The 18,603-nt window shown below is 45.2% G+C and overlaps 1 protein-coding gene and 1 pseudogene across 3 annotated transcripts in view; both read left to right on the top strand.

Annotated features, from left to right (window-relative positions):
• The window catches only part of LOC105492844 (ArfGAP with SH3 domain, ankyrin repeat and PH domain 1), a 395,792-nt gene extending 377,520 nt beyond the window's left edge, over nucleotides 1-18,272 (top strand). For 2 of the 3 annotated variants that reach the window (XM_024796318.2, XM_071067822.1), the window contains 3 exons: nucleotides 9,789-10,279; nucleotides 12,896-13,018; nucleotides 16,217-18,272. In XM_024796318.2, the coding sequence (XP_024652086.2) occupies nucleotides 9,789-10,279; nucleotides 12,896-13,018; nucleotides 16,217-16,291 (689 nt within the window). In that variant the 3' untranslated portion in view covers nucleotides 16,292-18,272. The remainder of the gene's footprint in view (nucleotides 1-9,788; nucleotides 10,280-12,895; nucleotides 13,019-16,216) is intronic. The other variant, XM_071067823.1, reaches the window with a different exon arrangement.
• On the top strand, nucleotides 1,298-1,410 carry LOC112428664 (U6 spliceosomal RNA; annotated as a pseudogene).
• Nucleotides 18,273-18,603: the final 331 nt, after the last annotated feature.

The raw sequence follows: 18,603 nt of genomic DNA on the forward strand, positions 1-18,603 counted from the left end.
GGCAATACAGTGAGACCCCCTAGCTAAAACACAAAAATCATCTTTGCTGTCCCAGCAACTCCCATCCTAGGATCACTGCATCAGGTAAGGGAGAAGAAATACATTTTTTTCTTAGATGATTTGGGAAAACTGCTCCAGAGTATCTCTTCCTTGCCTTCCTCAGGTAGCATGATCCTCTATAAACCATTTCCATTTTATTGTGGAACTCTTCTAGGCTCTGCCACCCCCATTAGAATGTTCTCGGACATCACCTGAGACAGCATGGGTATTTCAGATGTCATAGGGGTAACTTCAAGTAACATTTCATAGCAAGGTCCCTTAAGTGAACATTCTCTATTCCAAAGTCCCAGTAGTTGTTGCTGAGAGGTGCTCAAACACTTTTGCCATAAGCCCCAGGAACTGCTCCACAGGGGTTATCAAGTAGAGAGTTTGTCCCTGCCAGCACTCTAGCTTCTACTCTGCACTCTGCGGACTTGGGCGTGTCCAATTAATATTGCTTGGAGAGCAGATTTACATGCCTTCTGGTTTATAGTACCAGGTAGGGGAAACATTCTCCGGTGTGATACTATGTTCATTACCATGATACAATCAGATAAAAGAGATGCAGTCGGCCTGGCGCAGTGGCTCACGCTTGTAATCCCAGCACTTTGGAAGGCTGCGGTGGGCGGATCACAAGGTCAGGAGATCAAGACCATCCTGGCTAATACCGTGAAACCCCATTTCTACTAAAAATACAAAAAAAGTAGCTGGGAGAGGTGGCGGGCGCCTGTAGTCCCAGCAACTCAGGAGGCTGAGGCAGGAGAATGGCCTGAACCTGGGAGGCGGAGCTTGCAGTGAGCTGAGATCGCGCCACTGCACTCCAGCCTGGGTGACAGAGCGAGACTCCATCTCAAAAAAACTAAAAGAGATACAGTCACTTCACATAAAGTGTGTTCAAATATACCAACTTTCATCATCCTATCAACCCTTACATTTTTTATATTCTAGTTTCAGGAACTTCTTTACCCCCAGACCATTTTACTTTGTTTTGTGCAAAAAGCTTTGGGTCTTCTGCCAAGGGTTGAGCCAAAGGACCCTGGACCTTTTGTCAGTCTTTATTTTGATTAGTCTGCCCCACTTTTGCCCCAGGCAATTTCAGATCATACGTTTCATTGTAATCTCTACCTTGCAACTTTTAAAATTCCTTCAAACTGTGAGAAATACAGTAAACTGGGTTGGGGTCCTTTAATGTTGGGAGAGCAGAGGGGCTCCCTTTGGTCCACCCACCGTACGATGATGTTGTATTAGGACCTTGGTTTTGCTCACTTCGGCAGCACATATACTAAAATTGGAACCATACACAGAAGATCAGCATGGCCACTGCTCATGGATGACACGTTATTTTTTTAACAACAGCAAAAAAAGACCTTTGTTTTGGTAAGCGTGGTGGCTCACGCCTGTAATCCCAGCACTTTGGGAGGCCAAGGAGAGTGGATTGTTTGAGCTCAGGAGTTTGAGACCAGCCTGGACAGCATGGAAGAACCCTGTTTCTACATAAAATACACAAAATCACCCAGGCATGGTGGCACATACCTGTAGTCCCAGATACTCAGGAGGCCGAAGTGGGAGGATTGCATGAGCCTGGGAGGCAAGAGATTGCAGTGAGCCGAGATCACGCCACTGCACTCCAGCCTGGGTGACAGAGCAAGACCCTGCCTCAAAACACGAAGACCTTTGTTTTAACTCTATCAACTTCCATTTTATTCATTCCGTTTCTTAACCATCTAAAGAGATCCACCCTGCTGGGATGAGTCCCATGACTCTCCCCTTTTTCTTCTTCGTTTTATCCTATCAGTGTTTTCTTTTTTCACCTTATTTGCTAATAACCATTTTAAAATTTCCACCTTCCTGGGAGGAGTCCTTTGGCTCTCACTTTTGCCTTTACCTGTTCTCTTGTTAATTAATCTAATATTTTTATTAGCATCTATAAGACCCATGAAGGGAAGCTGAGACAGCAAATTTGATAAGGCTTCTCGAACTGTTCATTTCTGTAGGAGTAATATCACATGGGGTGCCCATGTAGAAGGGCCCTCTTAACCACACATTTACCATGACTTGGGGAACAGGCATGTTCAGTGTGTGAATAGTCCTGTCATCATAAAGCCAGTCCCACATGCATACAGAGCATGTCAGCTACCGCATCTGGGGTGTCCCACTTGGCATTTGTAGGTAGAGCTGGACAGTCCCCCTTCTCAGGGTGAACAGACCTTACAGTGGCTTTTATCTATTCCACCAGGCTGGCAGTTACCACAGGAATAGCCTCCTGTGTGTCTGGATCTTATATACCCATATGCAGTTGTTCAGTAGTGAGCTGTGGGTCCCATCAATCCAAAATGTACTTATACTCTGTAGTGTTTAAAACCAAAGATACTGCCCCTAAATTAGTCACTCTTATAATCCATTTTAGTAAAGGTTCCTCAGGAAGCTGATGATACTGATCTACAGAATGAAACAGTTCCTTCACACTCTACCCTCTAGTTTCCATAGTTACTTAGTTTTGCCCGTTCTTCACATTGACTACCTTCTTGGTAACCACAGGTCTCAGAGGTACTTTCTGTTGTCCCTGCATGGTTTTCACCTTTGTGGGTAACTTAAAGGCTAGTGGACTGAGCTCAGGCAGACCCACATCTGAGCTTAGTCCAGCCTCAAGTTCTGACCCAGCACCCTCTTTTATTTTAGCCATTATGGACAACAATAACCAAGGTATTAAATATTTCACTTTTTTCTTAGCTTGCATCTCTTTATGCATCCAGTGCACCAACTCCCAGGGAGTTGGATCCATCTCTGAATTCCACTGGTAACTTTTACCTTTAGTAACTTATCTCAACACAGCTGTGGCTTCATACCCTGAGTGACCACATGGCCACATAGGAATCCAAAGATTCCTGATCCCCCACCCTTTTATCCTTTCTCTTCTCAAACCACATGTTTCTGTGAGTCAGAGCTGTTCCAACAAATCCTGCTTCACTGATACCAAATGTGTGCTCCCAGCACACTGATTTTTATGTCACTATCAATATAAACCTTGATCAAATGCTTAGAAAGATATTTGGGTATAAAGGACAAAATGTAATGGTAGCATACACAACATGCCATAGTGTGCTATGTACACTCTTACCACCCTTTTGTGTATGAAAAGCTCTTAAGCAGAATAGGGGAAAACATTGGGTTCTTAATGAGATTAAAGCAGTGGGGCTGGGCACAGTGACTCACACCTGTAATCCAAGCACTTTGGGAGGCCCAAGCTGGAGGATCACCTGAGTCCAGAATTTTGAGACCAGCCTGGGCAACAGAGTGAGATGAGACCTTGCCTCTACAGAAATTTGAAAAATTAGCAGAGTGTGGTGGTATGCACCTGTGGTCCCAGCTACATGGGAAGCTAAGGCAGGAGGATCTCTTGAACCCAAGAGGTCGAGGTAGTAGTGAGCCATGTTTGCACCATTGCACTCCAGCCTGGGTGACAGAGTGAGACACTGTCAATCAATCAATAAAACAGTGGGCATCACATAGTGGATCTGAGTTCCTTTAGGGAATGGTCCCAACCTGACACAAGGAAAGCTGTAGGAGGCCTTGTGGCAGACTCACACTAAACTACATGTAGGTGTGACCACCACTCATCTAACTCTAGTATGGGGCACCCAACATTTCTGGGTGCAAAACATGTATCCTAACTGTACTCAGGCCTTTAGTACGCACTGCAGCAACATGCATGTTGCATTAAACAACACTAACCCACCAGACAGAAAAGGGCCTTATAGGAGATAGGTGCAGGTCTGGGTATCCTGGAATAAGCTGAGTTTGCTTTCAATGAGGAGCAGAATTCAGAAGAAAATGCAGATTAGAGGGAGTTCTCTTCCAGGAGGAAGGCAAAAGGATAGGAGTCAGCCTGGAAAGATAAGGAGGTTTTGGCAGAGTGAGCCAGGCCGACTAAATAAACAATGCTGAAGAGAATGCTAAGATGCAGCTTTGGGAAAGGGCCTGTACCCAGACCCAACAGGTCTTCACAATTTTAACACAAATAGAGGCTGAAGTGGCCATGGGGCAGTGACCCTCAGTCTTGGCTGCTGAGGCTCAGGGGCACACCTGTGGGACTCTTACGGCCTTCTGAATTTATGGAAGTTATCTGAGGGCACTTGCAGTTTACATCAATGTACTATGACTGCCCGTGCCTTTAGATTAGGGCAAAGTAAAACATGTTCTGCAGTGTCGTTGGTAGGTATAGGAACTATTCTAAACACCCATCGAATGAATGAAAGAAAGGAAAGGAAGGAAGGAAGCCAGGTATTGTGGCTCCAGCCTTTAATCCTAGCACTTTGGGAGGCTGAAGTGGGAGGATCACTTGAGCCCAGGAGTTCAAGACCTACCTGGGCAATGAAGTGAGACCCTGTCTCTATTTAATTAGTAAAATTAACACCACCCATGTCCTGCCTGCAGGAGACAGGTGGGCTATGCTGTAACTAATAGCACCCAGTGGAAACTAGTCTCAGTACAATCCTGTGAGATGAGACATAGTGATTGGCTCTGCCTCTAATTAACTTTGAATCCAGAAATGACTGAGTCATGGCCATTGTTAACAACACCTGTCCTTAATAATATTTGTTATATGGCCAAGGGGAGATTTTATTGGGAAGGCAAAGGAAATACCTCTGTCGTTCTTACTAATCTGTAATGAAGCTAAATTGTACCATGATTGTACCACAATATGGTGTAATACTGGGGGCGTTGGTAAGGTTCAGCTTCCTCGTGTAAATAAGCCTTATGATAATACTGATACGATCAGATGTATTGGGAGGTTGAGTTGAAGCCCCCTCAGGATGGAATGCCTGTGGAAAATGGCCCAAGAAGGAACTGGATCTAGCTAACCATCAGCTGATCTCTGTGCGAAACAGCTCTGCACAAGTTTATCCTAAGGTCCAATAGCAGTAGAACAAGGTGGGAAAGAACAATGAGGACCAAGGCAGGAAAGAACAGTGAGGTTAGTACACAATTATGAAAGTGTTTGTATGACTTCATAGGACAAATTAGTTATTTCTTTAAATCCATCCCTACCCACACTGCCTTCTCCAGATTTTAGGTGGCAGCATTTTTGTAACTGTTTTATAAATGCTACAACAAATGTTCTGATAGACACATTTGTTTTGGTATAAGGGATCTGTGGTTGAAAACCAAGGAGCAGCCTATGGTGTTTTTTATATATATATATATATATATATTTGGAGCTGTAGGTATATATGTATTGGTATTCATCCACAGTTCCTAGTTCATAATGTCCACATCCCTTGTTACAGTCTTTTGTTGTAATGCTGGATGTGTTAGGCCTCAGGAAACAGAAACTCTCCTGCCCTCCTTTATGTGCCCAAGGCAGGACTGTAATCTTTTCCCATCTTGCCGACTGTGGGTTTGAGATCCTTCCCTAAGAGAGTCCTACCCTATACCCTGGGGGAAGGAATGCTGACGTCATGAAGCTACCATTAAAAACCCTAGAAGACTGGGTTCAGGGAGCTTCTAGAAAGCTAAACCCGTGGAGGCCAACAGGAAAGTGAAGAAGAACTCGTCCGCGTGCTGGGAGGGCGGCACACCCCCAAATCCACAGGTTCAGAAGCTCCTGTGCTCAAGACCCTTCCAGACCTCACCCTGTGTATCTGTTCATCCGGCTGTTTATTCTTTAAAATATCCTTCTTAGGGCCAGGAGCTGTGGCCCTGAGAAGGCTCACACCTGTAATCCCAGCACTTAGGGAGGCCAAGGTGGGTGGATCACTTGAGCCCAGGAGTTGGAGACCAGCCAGGTAACATAATGAGACCTTGTGTCTACAGATTATAATAAAAAACAGAAATAGCTGGGCATGGTGACACGGGCCTGTAGTCCTAGCTGCTTGGGAGGCTGAGGTGGGAGGATAGCTTGAGCCTGGGAGACCAAGGCTGCAGTGAACCATGATTCTCACACACACACACACACTTCTTAGTAAACTGATTAACTTAGGTAAGTGTTTCTCTGAGTTCTGTGAGCCACTCTAGCAAATCAGTCGAACCCCAGTTGAAGCCAACTGGTCAGAAATTCCAGAGGCCTGGGCTTGCGACTGGGCAGGAAGGTGGGAACATTCTGGGGAACTGAGCCTCAAGCTATGGGATCTAATGCTGTCTCCAGGTAGATGGTGTCAGAATTGGATTAGAGGACACCTGGCTGGTGTCCACTGCTTAGTGGTGGGGTGAGACCCCCACACATTTGGTCACAGAAGTTTTCTTCTGTGTTGATGATCGTTGTGGTGTGAGAGTGGAGGAAAAAGCACGATTAGAGGAGCGAGCTTTTCCCCACACAATGTCTCACAGGCTTCTCGACTTAAAACTGGAATGCGGACTCTGACTCCACTCCAGACTGTTTCTCCCTCAGTGTCCCCGTCTGTTAAAGGCAGTGTCATTCTTCCAGATGTTCAGGCCTTAAAGCCTGACAGAGGTGCTTAATTAACTCTTTTTCTCTCACACACCACATCCTGTGCTTGCACAAATACTGTTTATTCCCCCTTCCACATCTATTTAAAACCCAGTCACTTCTCACCATCTCCACCGTTGTCACCCAGGATCAAATGAGTATCATCTCTTGTCTGGACAGTTGGAGCCTCCTACCCTGTCTGCCTGGAACCTTCAAACCTGGTCCTGCAGTCTGTTCTCAGCAGAATACTGGAGCCTTCCACATTCAATCACGTCACTCCTCTGTCCTGAGCCATCCGGTGGTTCTTCTCCCAACCCCCACCAGATATCAACATGGCTGATGTCCAGACCTCCTGCACATTTTTGATCTATTCTTGCAGTATCAGAGTGGCCTTCCCTGACCACACCCTCCTTGGTGGTCACTCTCTTCCTCCACACCCAGCCAGCACTCTGTTCTCCCTTCCCCTGCTTACCTGCCCTCACCCTCTGGTAACTGCATGTTTACTTGTCACCCTCTCGCAGAGTGTGAGCTCCCAGCAGGCAGGGGCCTAGTCCTTTCCACCTGCTGTGTCCCAAGTGCCTGAAATGGTGCTGGGCACAGCATATGCCCAGCAAATAGGGGTTGAATGGTAACCCTTTTCCTGTAAGTCTGAACTATCGTTGGGCTAGGAATCAACCATCCCTTACTCACTTTGTGACTTGGGAGGCTCCACGGCCTCCCTCGGTATCTTGGAAGATGGAGATGATGGTGATATCCACATCGCGGGGCTGTTAAGAAGGTGAAGCTGCGTCATGCAGCACATCTCAAGGCCAGTCTCCTCTCCTTCCCTGCCCTGTGGTCCCATCTCTCTCCTGCCCAGAGTTGTATCACCTGGGCCAGTGTGCATTGAGGCCCTGACCAGCCTTGCCTCTTCCCTTCAAGGGTCTCAGACTGGTGCCAGCAGTCACATTGTCACACCAAAGCCAGGAGTGTGGAGAGAGGATGTGGGACAGGGTCTAGATACCTGAAGCTGGGGACAGCATGGCCATGCACATCTCTACTAAAAAATTAAAAATTAGCTGAAGTGTGGTGGCACATACCTGTGGTCCTAGCTACTCAGGAGGCTGAGACACGAATATCACTTGGAGACTGGGAGGTCAAGGTTGCAGTGAGCCCTGATTGCACCACTGCACTCCAGCCTCAGTAACAGAGGAAGACCCTGTCTCAATAGAACTAAAAAGAAAAATAAAAACTACCTGAAGTCTTACCACCCAAGATAACTGATGAATTAGTGTATATCTTTGGTCTTTTTTTCTCTGCTCTTTTTTAAAGTTTCTGTTTAATATTTTTGACATAATAAAAACATTTTTCATGCTATTAATTACACAACAGTATAATCTTTATTGGCTACATATCATTGTCGTTTGTTGGTTTGCTTTTTAAGACAGTCTCACTCTGTCACCCAGGCTGGAGTGCAATGGCACCGTCATAGTTCACTGCAGCCTTGGACTCCTGGGCTCAAGCGATCCTCCAGTCTTAGTCTCCTGAGTAGCTAGGACTACAGGCATGTACCACCACACCTGACTAATTTTTATTTATTGTCCATACAATCCTCTGCATTCAGATGGGTGGCATTTTTTTCGTTATAAGCAGTACTGTGCCAAACACTGTAGCACAGACATCTGTGTGTGACTTTGATCACTGTTTTAGGATAAATTCCTAGAGTTGGTGCTGCAGGTGAAGAGGCTGGGATATTTTGAAGATTTTCCATGCCTGGCACTTACAGTTTCTCTTGCCCCATCAGTGTGACTCACAGCCAAGGCCTTTCTAGCCCCACCACCGCAGGGATTCCCCCTAGCTTTTTCCCTCTTGACTGCCTGGCTCAGGTTGTTTCTTAGCCAATTTCAGGCTTCCAAGAGAAGAATGCGATTGATGTAAATTTACTATTAGAGCCAAACCACCTCAGCTGAAGTTTAGGAACCAGCCCGTGAGCAGGGTGCCCCTTGATTTTGATTTTTTTAGAGATACAACTAGACAGGTCATGGGCAGAAACAGCCCCAGTACAGCCTGTGACATTTACAACATGAGGTTTATCTGTTTCTTCTCCTTCTTTAAGAATGTCTTTCTGAATGCATTATATTTTTAGGATCAAATTCCTAGTGTGAGTCACTCAGTGTGCCTTAGTCAGCTGTTTCCTCCCTGAGAGCATGCTATGTGCTTGGCCCCTATGCCAGGAGCCAAAGTTACAAAAATGAGTGAAACAGGAATGTAATACTGTAATAGGGCCCTAAAGAACCCTAACAGTGATGGTAGTGCTACTACATAATGCTTACAGCGTGCCAGGACCTGTCAGTAAATTCTTTGCATATATTAACCCATGTAATCTGCATGCCAACCCTTTGAAGTAGGGTTTTAAGAGATGAGTAAATTGCAGCACAGAGAGGTTGTGTAATTTGCCTAAATTCACACAGCTAGTAAGCGGTAGAACTAGAATTGGAGACATGTCCATAGTTTTCTAAGTACCAAGAGCTGTGCAAAGAGCTATGGGAATGGGTCAACAAATTGATACATTTCCTAAGCTGTGCATACTATGCAGCCATTAAGCAGAACAAAAAAGAACTGATTTGGAACTCTCCTAAACATATTAAGTGGGAGAAAAGCAAAGTTTCAGACAAAGTATGTATCCCTTGTATGGTTTTTAAAAGACATAGCACATGCATGTGTATCACCAAAATGTAACCGAAGTTAAGAGACAGGGGCACAGAGAGAGAGAAGAAGCCTTTTGTTGCTTCTCGTACATACTGCATGAATCATGTAAAATGGGGAGAAATCATAATAAATTATGATACAGCTGTAGAATGGAATAGAATGCACCATTCAAAATTATATGCGACTAGTAAATAATTTTTAGTAACATGACAAATACTGTTGCTAAAATGGTATTAGATAAAAGCAAGTAAAAGTTGTATCTATAGAAAATATATAGGAAAATTAAAAGGAGCTATATAAAATAATTTTAAATGGCTACATTTAGGTGTTAGGCTTAAGAACTCTGTACTTTCCGATTCTCTGCAATCTGTTTCTGCGTGTTTTTTTTAATTCTGGATAAATGTAGACATCTTGTTCTTACATGATTGAAGCCTGAAGTGTTGAATTGTAGCGCTTTCCAGGCTTTCAGACGCTGTCTTTGTGAAGCGCCTGGGGGACCTGGCCCCTGAGTCCACCCATTTCAAGTGCTCACTGTAGGCCAGTTCCCTTCGTGATGATGGCGCCTCTTTTAGGTGACTGACAGGAAAGCAGCCCTTCCCACCAATGACCTCCCTGTTTTTGATTGCTTCCACAGTGGCACTAAGGAAAACAGATCATCTCTCCATAGACAAATCCAACATCCCGCCCGAAATCTTTCAGAAATCATCACAGTTGGCAGAGTTGCCACAAAAACCACCACCTGGAGACCTGCCCCCGAAGCCCACAGAACTGGCCCCCAGGCCCCAAGTTGGAGATTTGCCACCCAAGCCAGGAGAACTGCCCCCCAAACCACAGCTGGGGGACCTGCCACCCAAACCCCAGCTCTCAGACTTACCTCCCAAACCACAGATGAAGGACCTTCCCCCCAAACCACAGCTGGGAGACCTGCTAGCAAAATCCCAGACTGGAGATGTCTCACCCAAGGCTCAGCAACCCTCTGATGTCACACCGAAGTCACACCCATTGGATCTGTCCCCAAATGTGCAGTCCAGAGATGCCATCCAAAAGCAAGCATCTGAAGACTCCAATGACCTCACGCCTACTCTGCCAGAGACGCCTGTACCACTGCCCAGAAAAATCAATACGGTGGGTGGGACCAGTGTTCAGGCCCTTAGGAACCCTATGCCGCACTTTGCAAGTTGGTGGGAGGGCGAGTGCTCCAACTTACACAAGAAAAAGCGAGAGCTTGCTCACCTGACCCTTATGTGCTCTGGTTCAAGCATGATGGTGGATTGGAGCCTGTGGGTTACAAACTCAGGCTTTAGGCTCCAGCAGACGGCTTCAAGTCCTGGCTTCAGTGCCTAACATAGCTGTACAACCTTGGCAAGTTACTTTCTCTGAGCCTTACTTTCTTCACATACAAAAAGGAGCTAATATAACATCTGAGCTCACAGATGATTAAATACAGTGACAAATGAGTAGCACTTGGCTGGCACCTAGACCACTCAGCAAGTAGTCACTCTTATCTAGGAACCTTGAGGATGAAACTTTTCTTTTCCTGAGGGTCGTGAGAAAGCAATTTCCCTCTCAGATGTCTGGGTATTTTCTTTTTTTTTTTTTTTTTTTTTGAGAAGGGCTTGCTCTGTCTCCCAGGCTAGAGTGCAGTGGTGCGATCACAGCTCACTGCAGCCTCAATCTACTAGGCTCAGGTGATCCTCTTACCTCAACCTCCTGAGGAGCTGGGACCACAGGTGCGCATCACCACACCTGGCTTTTTTTAATATTTTTGATAGAGATGGGGTTTTGCCATGTCGCCCAGGCTGGTCTTGAACTCCTGGGCTCAAGCAACCCTCCCGACCTTGGTCTCTCAAAGTGCTAAGATTACAGGCATGAGCCACTGCGCCTGGCTCCCTGAGTATCTGCTGAGTCAGACCTTCTCACTGCATCTTCCTAAAGGAATTGGAGATAGAGCTCTCGATATAATAGAATAGCATAGAATTTTGTAGAAATCTCATATTCTGTCATTTTCATGAAGTGTTTCCTACTGTATATCAATTTTATTTTAATATAAGTGATTTTATTCCTCACATTCTTTGTGGAGATGTGGTACTCCAGGAAGATGTCACATGCTTTTTATCTGGAACATAGCTGCCCTCCCACCAGGGCACCAGCTCCCCAGGAGGGGGAACACAGTCAACAGGGAAACCAAAAGTTCTCCCACTGCACATGGCAGTTCTACCCCCCTCACATTCTGTTATACACAGTACCCAGCACTTTGGGAAGAGGTAAGTGAATTGCTTGAGGCCAGGAGTTCAGTGATCACACCACTACACTCCAACCTGGGTGACAGTACAAGACCCTGTCTCAAAAAAATTAAAACGAGGCTGGGTGCAGTGGCTCACTTCTGTAATTCCAGCACTTTGGGAGGCCAAAGTGGGAGGTTCCCTTGAGCCCAGGATTCATGAGCAGCCTGGGCAACATACGGAGAACCCATTTCTTTAAAAAATAAAAATTAATTAGCTGGGCATGGTGGCACATGCCTGCTATCCCAGCTACTTGGGAGGCTGAGGCGGGAAGATTGCTTGAGCCCTGGAGATCAAGGCTGCAGTGAGCGTGATCATGCCACTGCACTCTAGCCTGGGCAACAGAGTGAAACCCCTTCTCAAAAAAAAAAAGTTACAATAAAAGTATGTCATATCAATACTTAAATTAAGAAAAATAAAACCCATCTTCCTGTAGGTTGGAGGCTGCCGTGTCTGATGGTAGATACTTCTAGTATTCAAAAGGGAACTCTTCATGACTCCCAAGCACCACTTACACAAAATTTTCATTTCATGCTACACACTATACAGTTTTATTATGTCATTTAATCTCCGCGTTATAAATTAACACACTACAGGCCTCTCAGTTGCTCACGCAGTCACTGCCACAGTTCTGCCAGGCTTCTCCAGCCCACTCGCACAGGCCCTGAAGGGAGCTCAGAAAGCAGCTGGAACTATCAGGGTGATTAAAGGAGAAACCAGGGGACAGAGAGGAAGAGTCACTCCACCCAAAACATTTAAACAGACAGCTTGCTTTTTTTAAAATTGCCATTTAGCCGGGTGCAAAACAAACAACCCATCGCTTAGAAGGTGACACCTCTATTTTCACTTTTCTGTTTGCAAAGAACTGGAAGTTCAACAAATAAATGCTCAAATCAAAACTGATCAAAAATTAAAACTGTTTTAGGAACTACATAGACTTCTCCTAGCCCCAGGCCGATCCTGCTGTGTTTAACCAGCATGTACTGACTTGCTCTTTTGCATGAGGGGACTGACAAATTTGTTTATGCTGCACATTCAGTATGTCGAAGCTGCACATTTTGCTTTACGTCATGTTTCCTAAAAACATTTTTAGACTCTGCTGTCATTCTGCAAGCTGATGTGGGTTGGGAGGGTACCAAGTGCTTGATGTTTTTTGGTGAAGCTGAATTTTGATCCCTACCCATAGTGTTTGCTTTCTGGTGAAAATAACTTGTTGATGCCCAATCACCAATGCGGGGCCACACTGATGATGGGGGGAGAGGAAGGGCCTGTGGTTCCTTAAGAGCACACAGTATACCGGGCACCTGGCAGGCACTCTTCCCGCCCTTCAAGGGTGAGGAAATCCAAGGCTCAGCGAGGTTAAGTTACTTGCCCAAGGTCAACCATTTTACAAAGAACCGCTGCTCTTTTTTTCCATTCAGGCCATTCTTTCAATTAAAACCCAGTTTCTTTCTTTAAGGGGAAAAATAAAGTGAGGCGGGTGAAGACCATTTATGACTGCCAGGCGGACAACGATGACGAGCTCACATTCATCGAGGGAGAAGTGATTATCGTCACAGGGGAAGAGGACCAGGAGTGGTGGGTACGTACGAATCCATCCACTTCATTGGTACATTCATACAGCATGCCTTGGCAGGCACCACATGGGAGCCTACAAACAGTGCAGTAAAAGAGGTCCCTTGAGCTGCATCACTCACCCAACAGCCATTGAATGCAGTATTCTCAATTGTATTTTCTGTGTCACACACTATTACATGCTAGAAAAACAGCCATGGAGCTGGCCGGGCACGGTGGCTCACACCTGTAACTCCAGCACTTTGGGAGGCCAAGGCAGATGGATCACGAGGTCAGGAGTTCGAGACCAGCCTGGCCAGCAGGTGAAACCCCGTCTCTACTAAAAATAAAAAAAATTCGCCAGGCATGATGGCGTGCGCCTGTAGTCCCAGCTACTCGGGAGGCCAAGGCAGGAGAATCGCTTGAACCCGGGAGGCAGAGGTTGCACTACACTACAGCCTGGGCAACAGAGTAAGACTCCGTCTGAAAAAAAAGAAAAACAGCCATGGGGCTTTGAAGACAGGTCAAGAGAATTCACATTTGTATGTGCTTTACCCACGGTATCATGTAACCTTGTAAATTGTAGGCATTTTCTGATTTTTCAGATAAAAAACTAAAGCAGAAAAAAGTTGAGCATGTTGCCTGTGCTCCCTCAACCAGTAAGCAGGCTAAGTCAAGATTCTGGATCGGCCCTGACCCCAGAGCCTATATGCTTTGCTCACCATTCCACACTGTCCCCAGGCTGGGAATCAGAAGGCCGGAGTTCCTGCTCAGGCTGAGCAGTTGACAAGTCCTCAGGCTCCATTCTTAATCCAGTCTGCAGTTCTTTCTTTGTCAAATAGGCCAAGACACCTTCTCCATGTAATGTTAGGAAAAGATTAAATGAAAATATCTATGAAAACTCCTTTTACATTAAAACCTGCAGCCCAGGCATCAGGAGGGAAAGACATCAGCATCCTCATAGGCCTTGCTGGGTACTCAGGCTATCAGTGACCTGTGAGGGCAGTCCGCACATCTGTTAATTTTCAGGTTGCCAGGGAGTAAGTCCCAATGGGAACTGCTAGTCCAAGGTACAGTGAACAAGCCCCCTCTTCTGCTTTCCTTGTTGATCATTTCCTGCCATCAGGCTGAAAATTCCCCTTCCTTGGCAGCCTGAGCCCCCTACTGCCAAGAGGGATTCAGTTTTGTCTGCCAGGAAGGGACCTGAGGCTTGCCATTGAGCCAGCAGTACCTAAGAATGCCCAGAAATACATGTGTATATAATGTGTGCACACACCCATATGCATGGACACACATTCACCTTGACTTTTCTTCCTTCAGGCCTAAACAGTGACGTCAGATTTTTTTTTTTTTTTTTTTTTTTTTTTTTTTGAGACGGAGTCTGCTCTGTTGCCCAGGCTAGAGTGCAGTGGCTGGATCTCAGCTCACTGCAAGCTCCGCCTCCCGGGTTTATGCTATTCTCCTGCCTCAGCCTCCCGAGTAGCTGGGACTACAGGCGCCCGCCACCTCGCCCGGCTAGTTTTTTTTTTTTTGTATTTTTAGTAGAGACGGGGTTTCACCATGTTAGCCAGGATGGTTTCGATCTCCTGACCTCGTGATCCGCCCGTCTCGGCCTCCCAAAGTGCTGGGATTACAGGCTTGAGCCACCGCGCCCGGCCCAGATTCTGAATCACAGCTCTAAGGATTTTGTTTGGACTCAACTGGGGCAATTTTGCCCTCCAGGACATTTACAACATCTGGAAATATTGTCAGGACCAAGGAAGGGGGTTGCTACCAACACCTAGTAGATGGAAGCCAGGGATGCCACTAAACATCCTCCAGTACTCAAGGAGCCCCCACAAGCAAGGATGCCAGTAGCACCGTGGTTGAGAAACCCTGAACTAAAGGGATCAGCCTAGGGGGGCCCAGGAGGTGCCTTCAGCCTCTGTCAGCAGAGTGGGGCCTGCCCCTGGCATGAAGCCTGTCAGAGAGCCCATTTAGTCTCATGACGAGGAGGTGGGCTCTGAAGCCCCCCGCGTGAATCAGTTACAAGCTCTGTGGGCCTTGGATAAATAAAGCATGTCCCTACTGTAAGCCTCACTTTCCCTCTGAAAAATGGGACATGATTATTCATTTCTCACAAGGATGTTGAGGAACTCACTTTGTAATCTGTTAATATTATTAGAATCAGGCAGTGATCATGTTCTTTGCTAAGCAACTGATGACTACAGCAGAGATACCTGAGGGCAGTCGGAAGCTGTCATTGGTGTCCCTAGCATCATTCCTAGGGAACATTGTGTGTGCCACCATTACATGCCTCGCCAGACGTAAAGATGGTGCCACACACATCCTAACTGTGATGTGAAATTCACAAAGACCTCACACATGCACGATGCCAACTAAGACCACATGTGGTAGGTAGGCAGGCCTTCAGGAGAGCTGGGCGGGCCTGGTTGACTCTGTTCCACTCTTAAAACCACCTTCCTCCCTATCGATTTGGCATTGGAAGCCAATGTGCACGATTTTGTTTCTTCTGTTGAAGGCCCATTACGTGATTTTCTTTAGTGCAATCAATACTGATCTAATTGAAGTAATTAGAAAATTTTTACAGGTAACTGTGGCTTACAGGCCAGTGCAGCAGACAATAAGATTGCCATTGGCCACCATCAGTCTCAAACTTTCACAGTATTCTTCCTCCACAGTAACCGGAAAACAAGTGATATTACATAGCGGCCTTTTCATATGCTTTTTTTTTTCTTTTTTAAATGTATCACACAAGCCTGGAAAGAAGGGATTTTTGTAGCTCCACTTTACAGAGAAGAGACTTAGCAAGGTGTGTCTGAGGTCACCCAGCTGTAAAGGCAGCCAGGCACCCTGGTTCAGAGCAAGGACTCTAGAGCCCCATGCCTGTGGGAGAGCATGTCACCTCTCTGGGCCACTGTCCCTTCATCTGTAAAATGAAGATTGTAAACTGTGTAAGAAATACCCACCTCTGGGGGTTGCTGTGTGGGTGCAGCAAGATCCACATAGAATGCTGAGCATATTGGAAGTTCTGTCGTTTGCTGTTTCCTTATGTAGTTTATGACCGTTAAGCTCTCTGTAGTTCACTGAAGGGTGGGAAGAAGGGTAAGCCTGGGATTCCACCCCCAGGTCTGTGGGCAGACTGGGCTGGGCTCTTACCCATTGGGCTTGTCATGGGGCCACTGCCTGCTGCCTCCATCCTGACCACTCTCTTTTCTCCCTGCAGATTGGCCACATCGAAGGACAGCCTGAAAGGAAGGGGGTCTTTCCAGTGTCCTTTGTTCATATCCTGTCTGACTAGCAAAAAGCAGAACCTTAAGATTGTCCACATCCTTCATGCAAGACTGCTGCCTCCATGTAACCCTGGGCACAGTGTGTATATAGCTGCTGTTACAGAGTAAGAAACTCATGGAAGGGCCACCTCAGGAGGGGGATATAGTGTGTGTTGTAAATATCCTGTGGTCTTCTGCCTTCGCCAGTATGAGGGTAGCCTCGGACCCGGCGCGCCTTACTGGTTTGCCAAAGCCATCCTTGGCATCTAGCACTTGCATCTCTCTATGCTGTTTTACAAGCAAACAAACAAAAATAGGAGTATAGGAACTGCTGACTTTGCAAATAGAAGTGGTCTCCAGCAACCGTTGAAAGGCATAGAATTGACTCTGTGTTCCTAACAATGCAGTATTCTCAATTGTGTTACTGAAAATGCAACATTAGCAAAGAGGTGGGTTCTGTTTTCCAGGTGAAACTTTTAGCTCCATGACAGACCAGCCTGTAGTTATCTGTGTACACAGTTTACAGCTACAAAAACCTACTTTGGTATTTATTACAGAAAAGTGCTCAGTTAAATGTAAGTATTATTCCTTCAGCAAAATATTCACTGACCCAAAACTCTTTGTGGCATTTTACAATGCACACAGCCTCATGCAAGTTTAGACAAGTGGATTTATACTGTCTTATGAGTGCCCGCCCCTGATATATTACCTCATTATGCAAAAATAACATATCTTTCATGACTATTTTGACAAAAGTTTAAAACACATATGAAGTTCAACGTTCAGGAACCAAGGACTGCCAGAAAATATTAGCCTCTACATTATGCATGCATTTAGAAGCTTACCTGAAATCTGCCTTTTATAAAGGAATAGTATGGATAAGTGGAATTGTACATTTTTTAAACTTGATTGCCATTAAAGCAGAAATTATAAGGTTGCAACAATATTTGTTTCTAGTCATTGGCTTTCTCAAGAGTATGGATTGACATTGTGTTATGAATGCACATCCCTCAGATGTGTTGAAGCATCCATTGCATCCATTTTCTATTATTTCTTTAGTCTTGTTCTTGGACAAATTTAAACTTTTAAAAGATTCTTCAAGATGAATTTAAAAGTCAACCCTTCACACAGTTTCCCTACTGTATGTAGAATCCAGGTGCTGAAACCAAGTGTTTCTTTTCCCATGCTCTTTGTTAAACCCCAATTATAGATAATTTTTCCAGTCTTAAGCTCTGTCCACCTTCAAGTCAATTCATAACCAAGTTTTTGAACGCTGCTATGAATTGCACTGTGAAAAGCACTCTTCCCTCTCAGTTTTCTTTTCATCCCAGCCATGTTTATCAGATCCTTAAGAACACTGTATTTCAGTCTTTTACATCAGTCTGAATTTTGGAAAAGAACGCAATAGTTGTACTCCACAGTCAGTGAAACTGTTCCCCGAGTCCGAGGCTCATGTGTCATTCTGGCACTACATTTGCTTAAATTGCTATTTTGGCAACAGCACAGAAAACTAATATTTTTAAGCAGAGAATCTTGGCAATGAGTGAGAGATGTTAATTTCACAGAAGCACAACTCCCAACCCAACCCTTAGGAAAAGCCGTCTTCCATCGTTACAGTGCTTAGTGAATATTAATTTAGTTCTGCTTAAGTGGTTGCTATACAAACTTTGAATAGCCACCTAATAAATAAACCTTGCATGACAAACCTGCAAAATATTTTATCAGCTGTTATTGGAAAGTGATTTTAAGCAATTGCTTCCTCAGTGTCAGGGCACATGTGAATTTCCACACCAAACTGAGAGCATGAGGAACCAGTTGACATGCTGGGGTGACTGGCAGCTTTAGCAGCCTCGGTACTGAAGCCACACCAGTGTCAGGATGGAAGTCAGAATCTGAGGCTGCTCAGTGTCCCAGTCATTCATTTACACATTTTAACTTGCATTAAAGAGCTCTTCATTTTTGTGGCCTAGACTCTTTTCACTGATCTCAAAATAAACTGTTTTTTTTTTTTTTTAAAGAAAAAAAACACACATACACAAAAGCTGCATGTTTAAAATTACATGGAGTTAGTGTCTATTCTTTTTCCCCTTTTGCAGCAACTTACACAGCATTTTTAATACATTTTTTTTCTAGTTTTTTTGTTCGGTTTTGTTTTCCATCAGGAATTTGAGTTCTCTCTAACCCAGCTTACTGTGGGACATATGGGACATAGGAAAACTCGGTAGATATACCTTTGGTGATCTTGTTGAGTTTAAGTCTGATCTTGATCTTAAACTCAGTAAGCCACTATCTGCAATTTTGTACATTATATAGTATTTTGAAGATATGGAACCTTATGAAA

Source organism: Macaca nemestrina, chromosome 8 (genome assembly GCF_043159975.1).
Source record: "Macaca nemestrina isolate mMacNem1 chromosome 8, mMacNem.hap1, whole genome shotgun sequence".
Taxonomy (NCBI): Eukaryota; Metazoa; Chordata; class Mammalia; order Primates; family Cercopithecidae; genus Macaca; species Macaca nemestrina.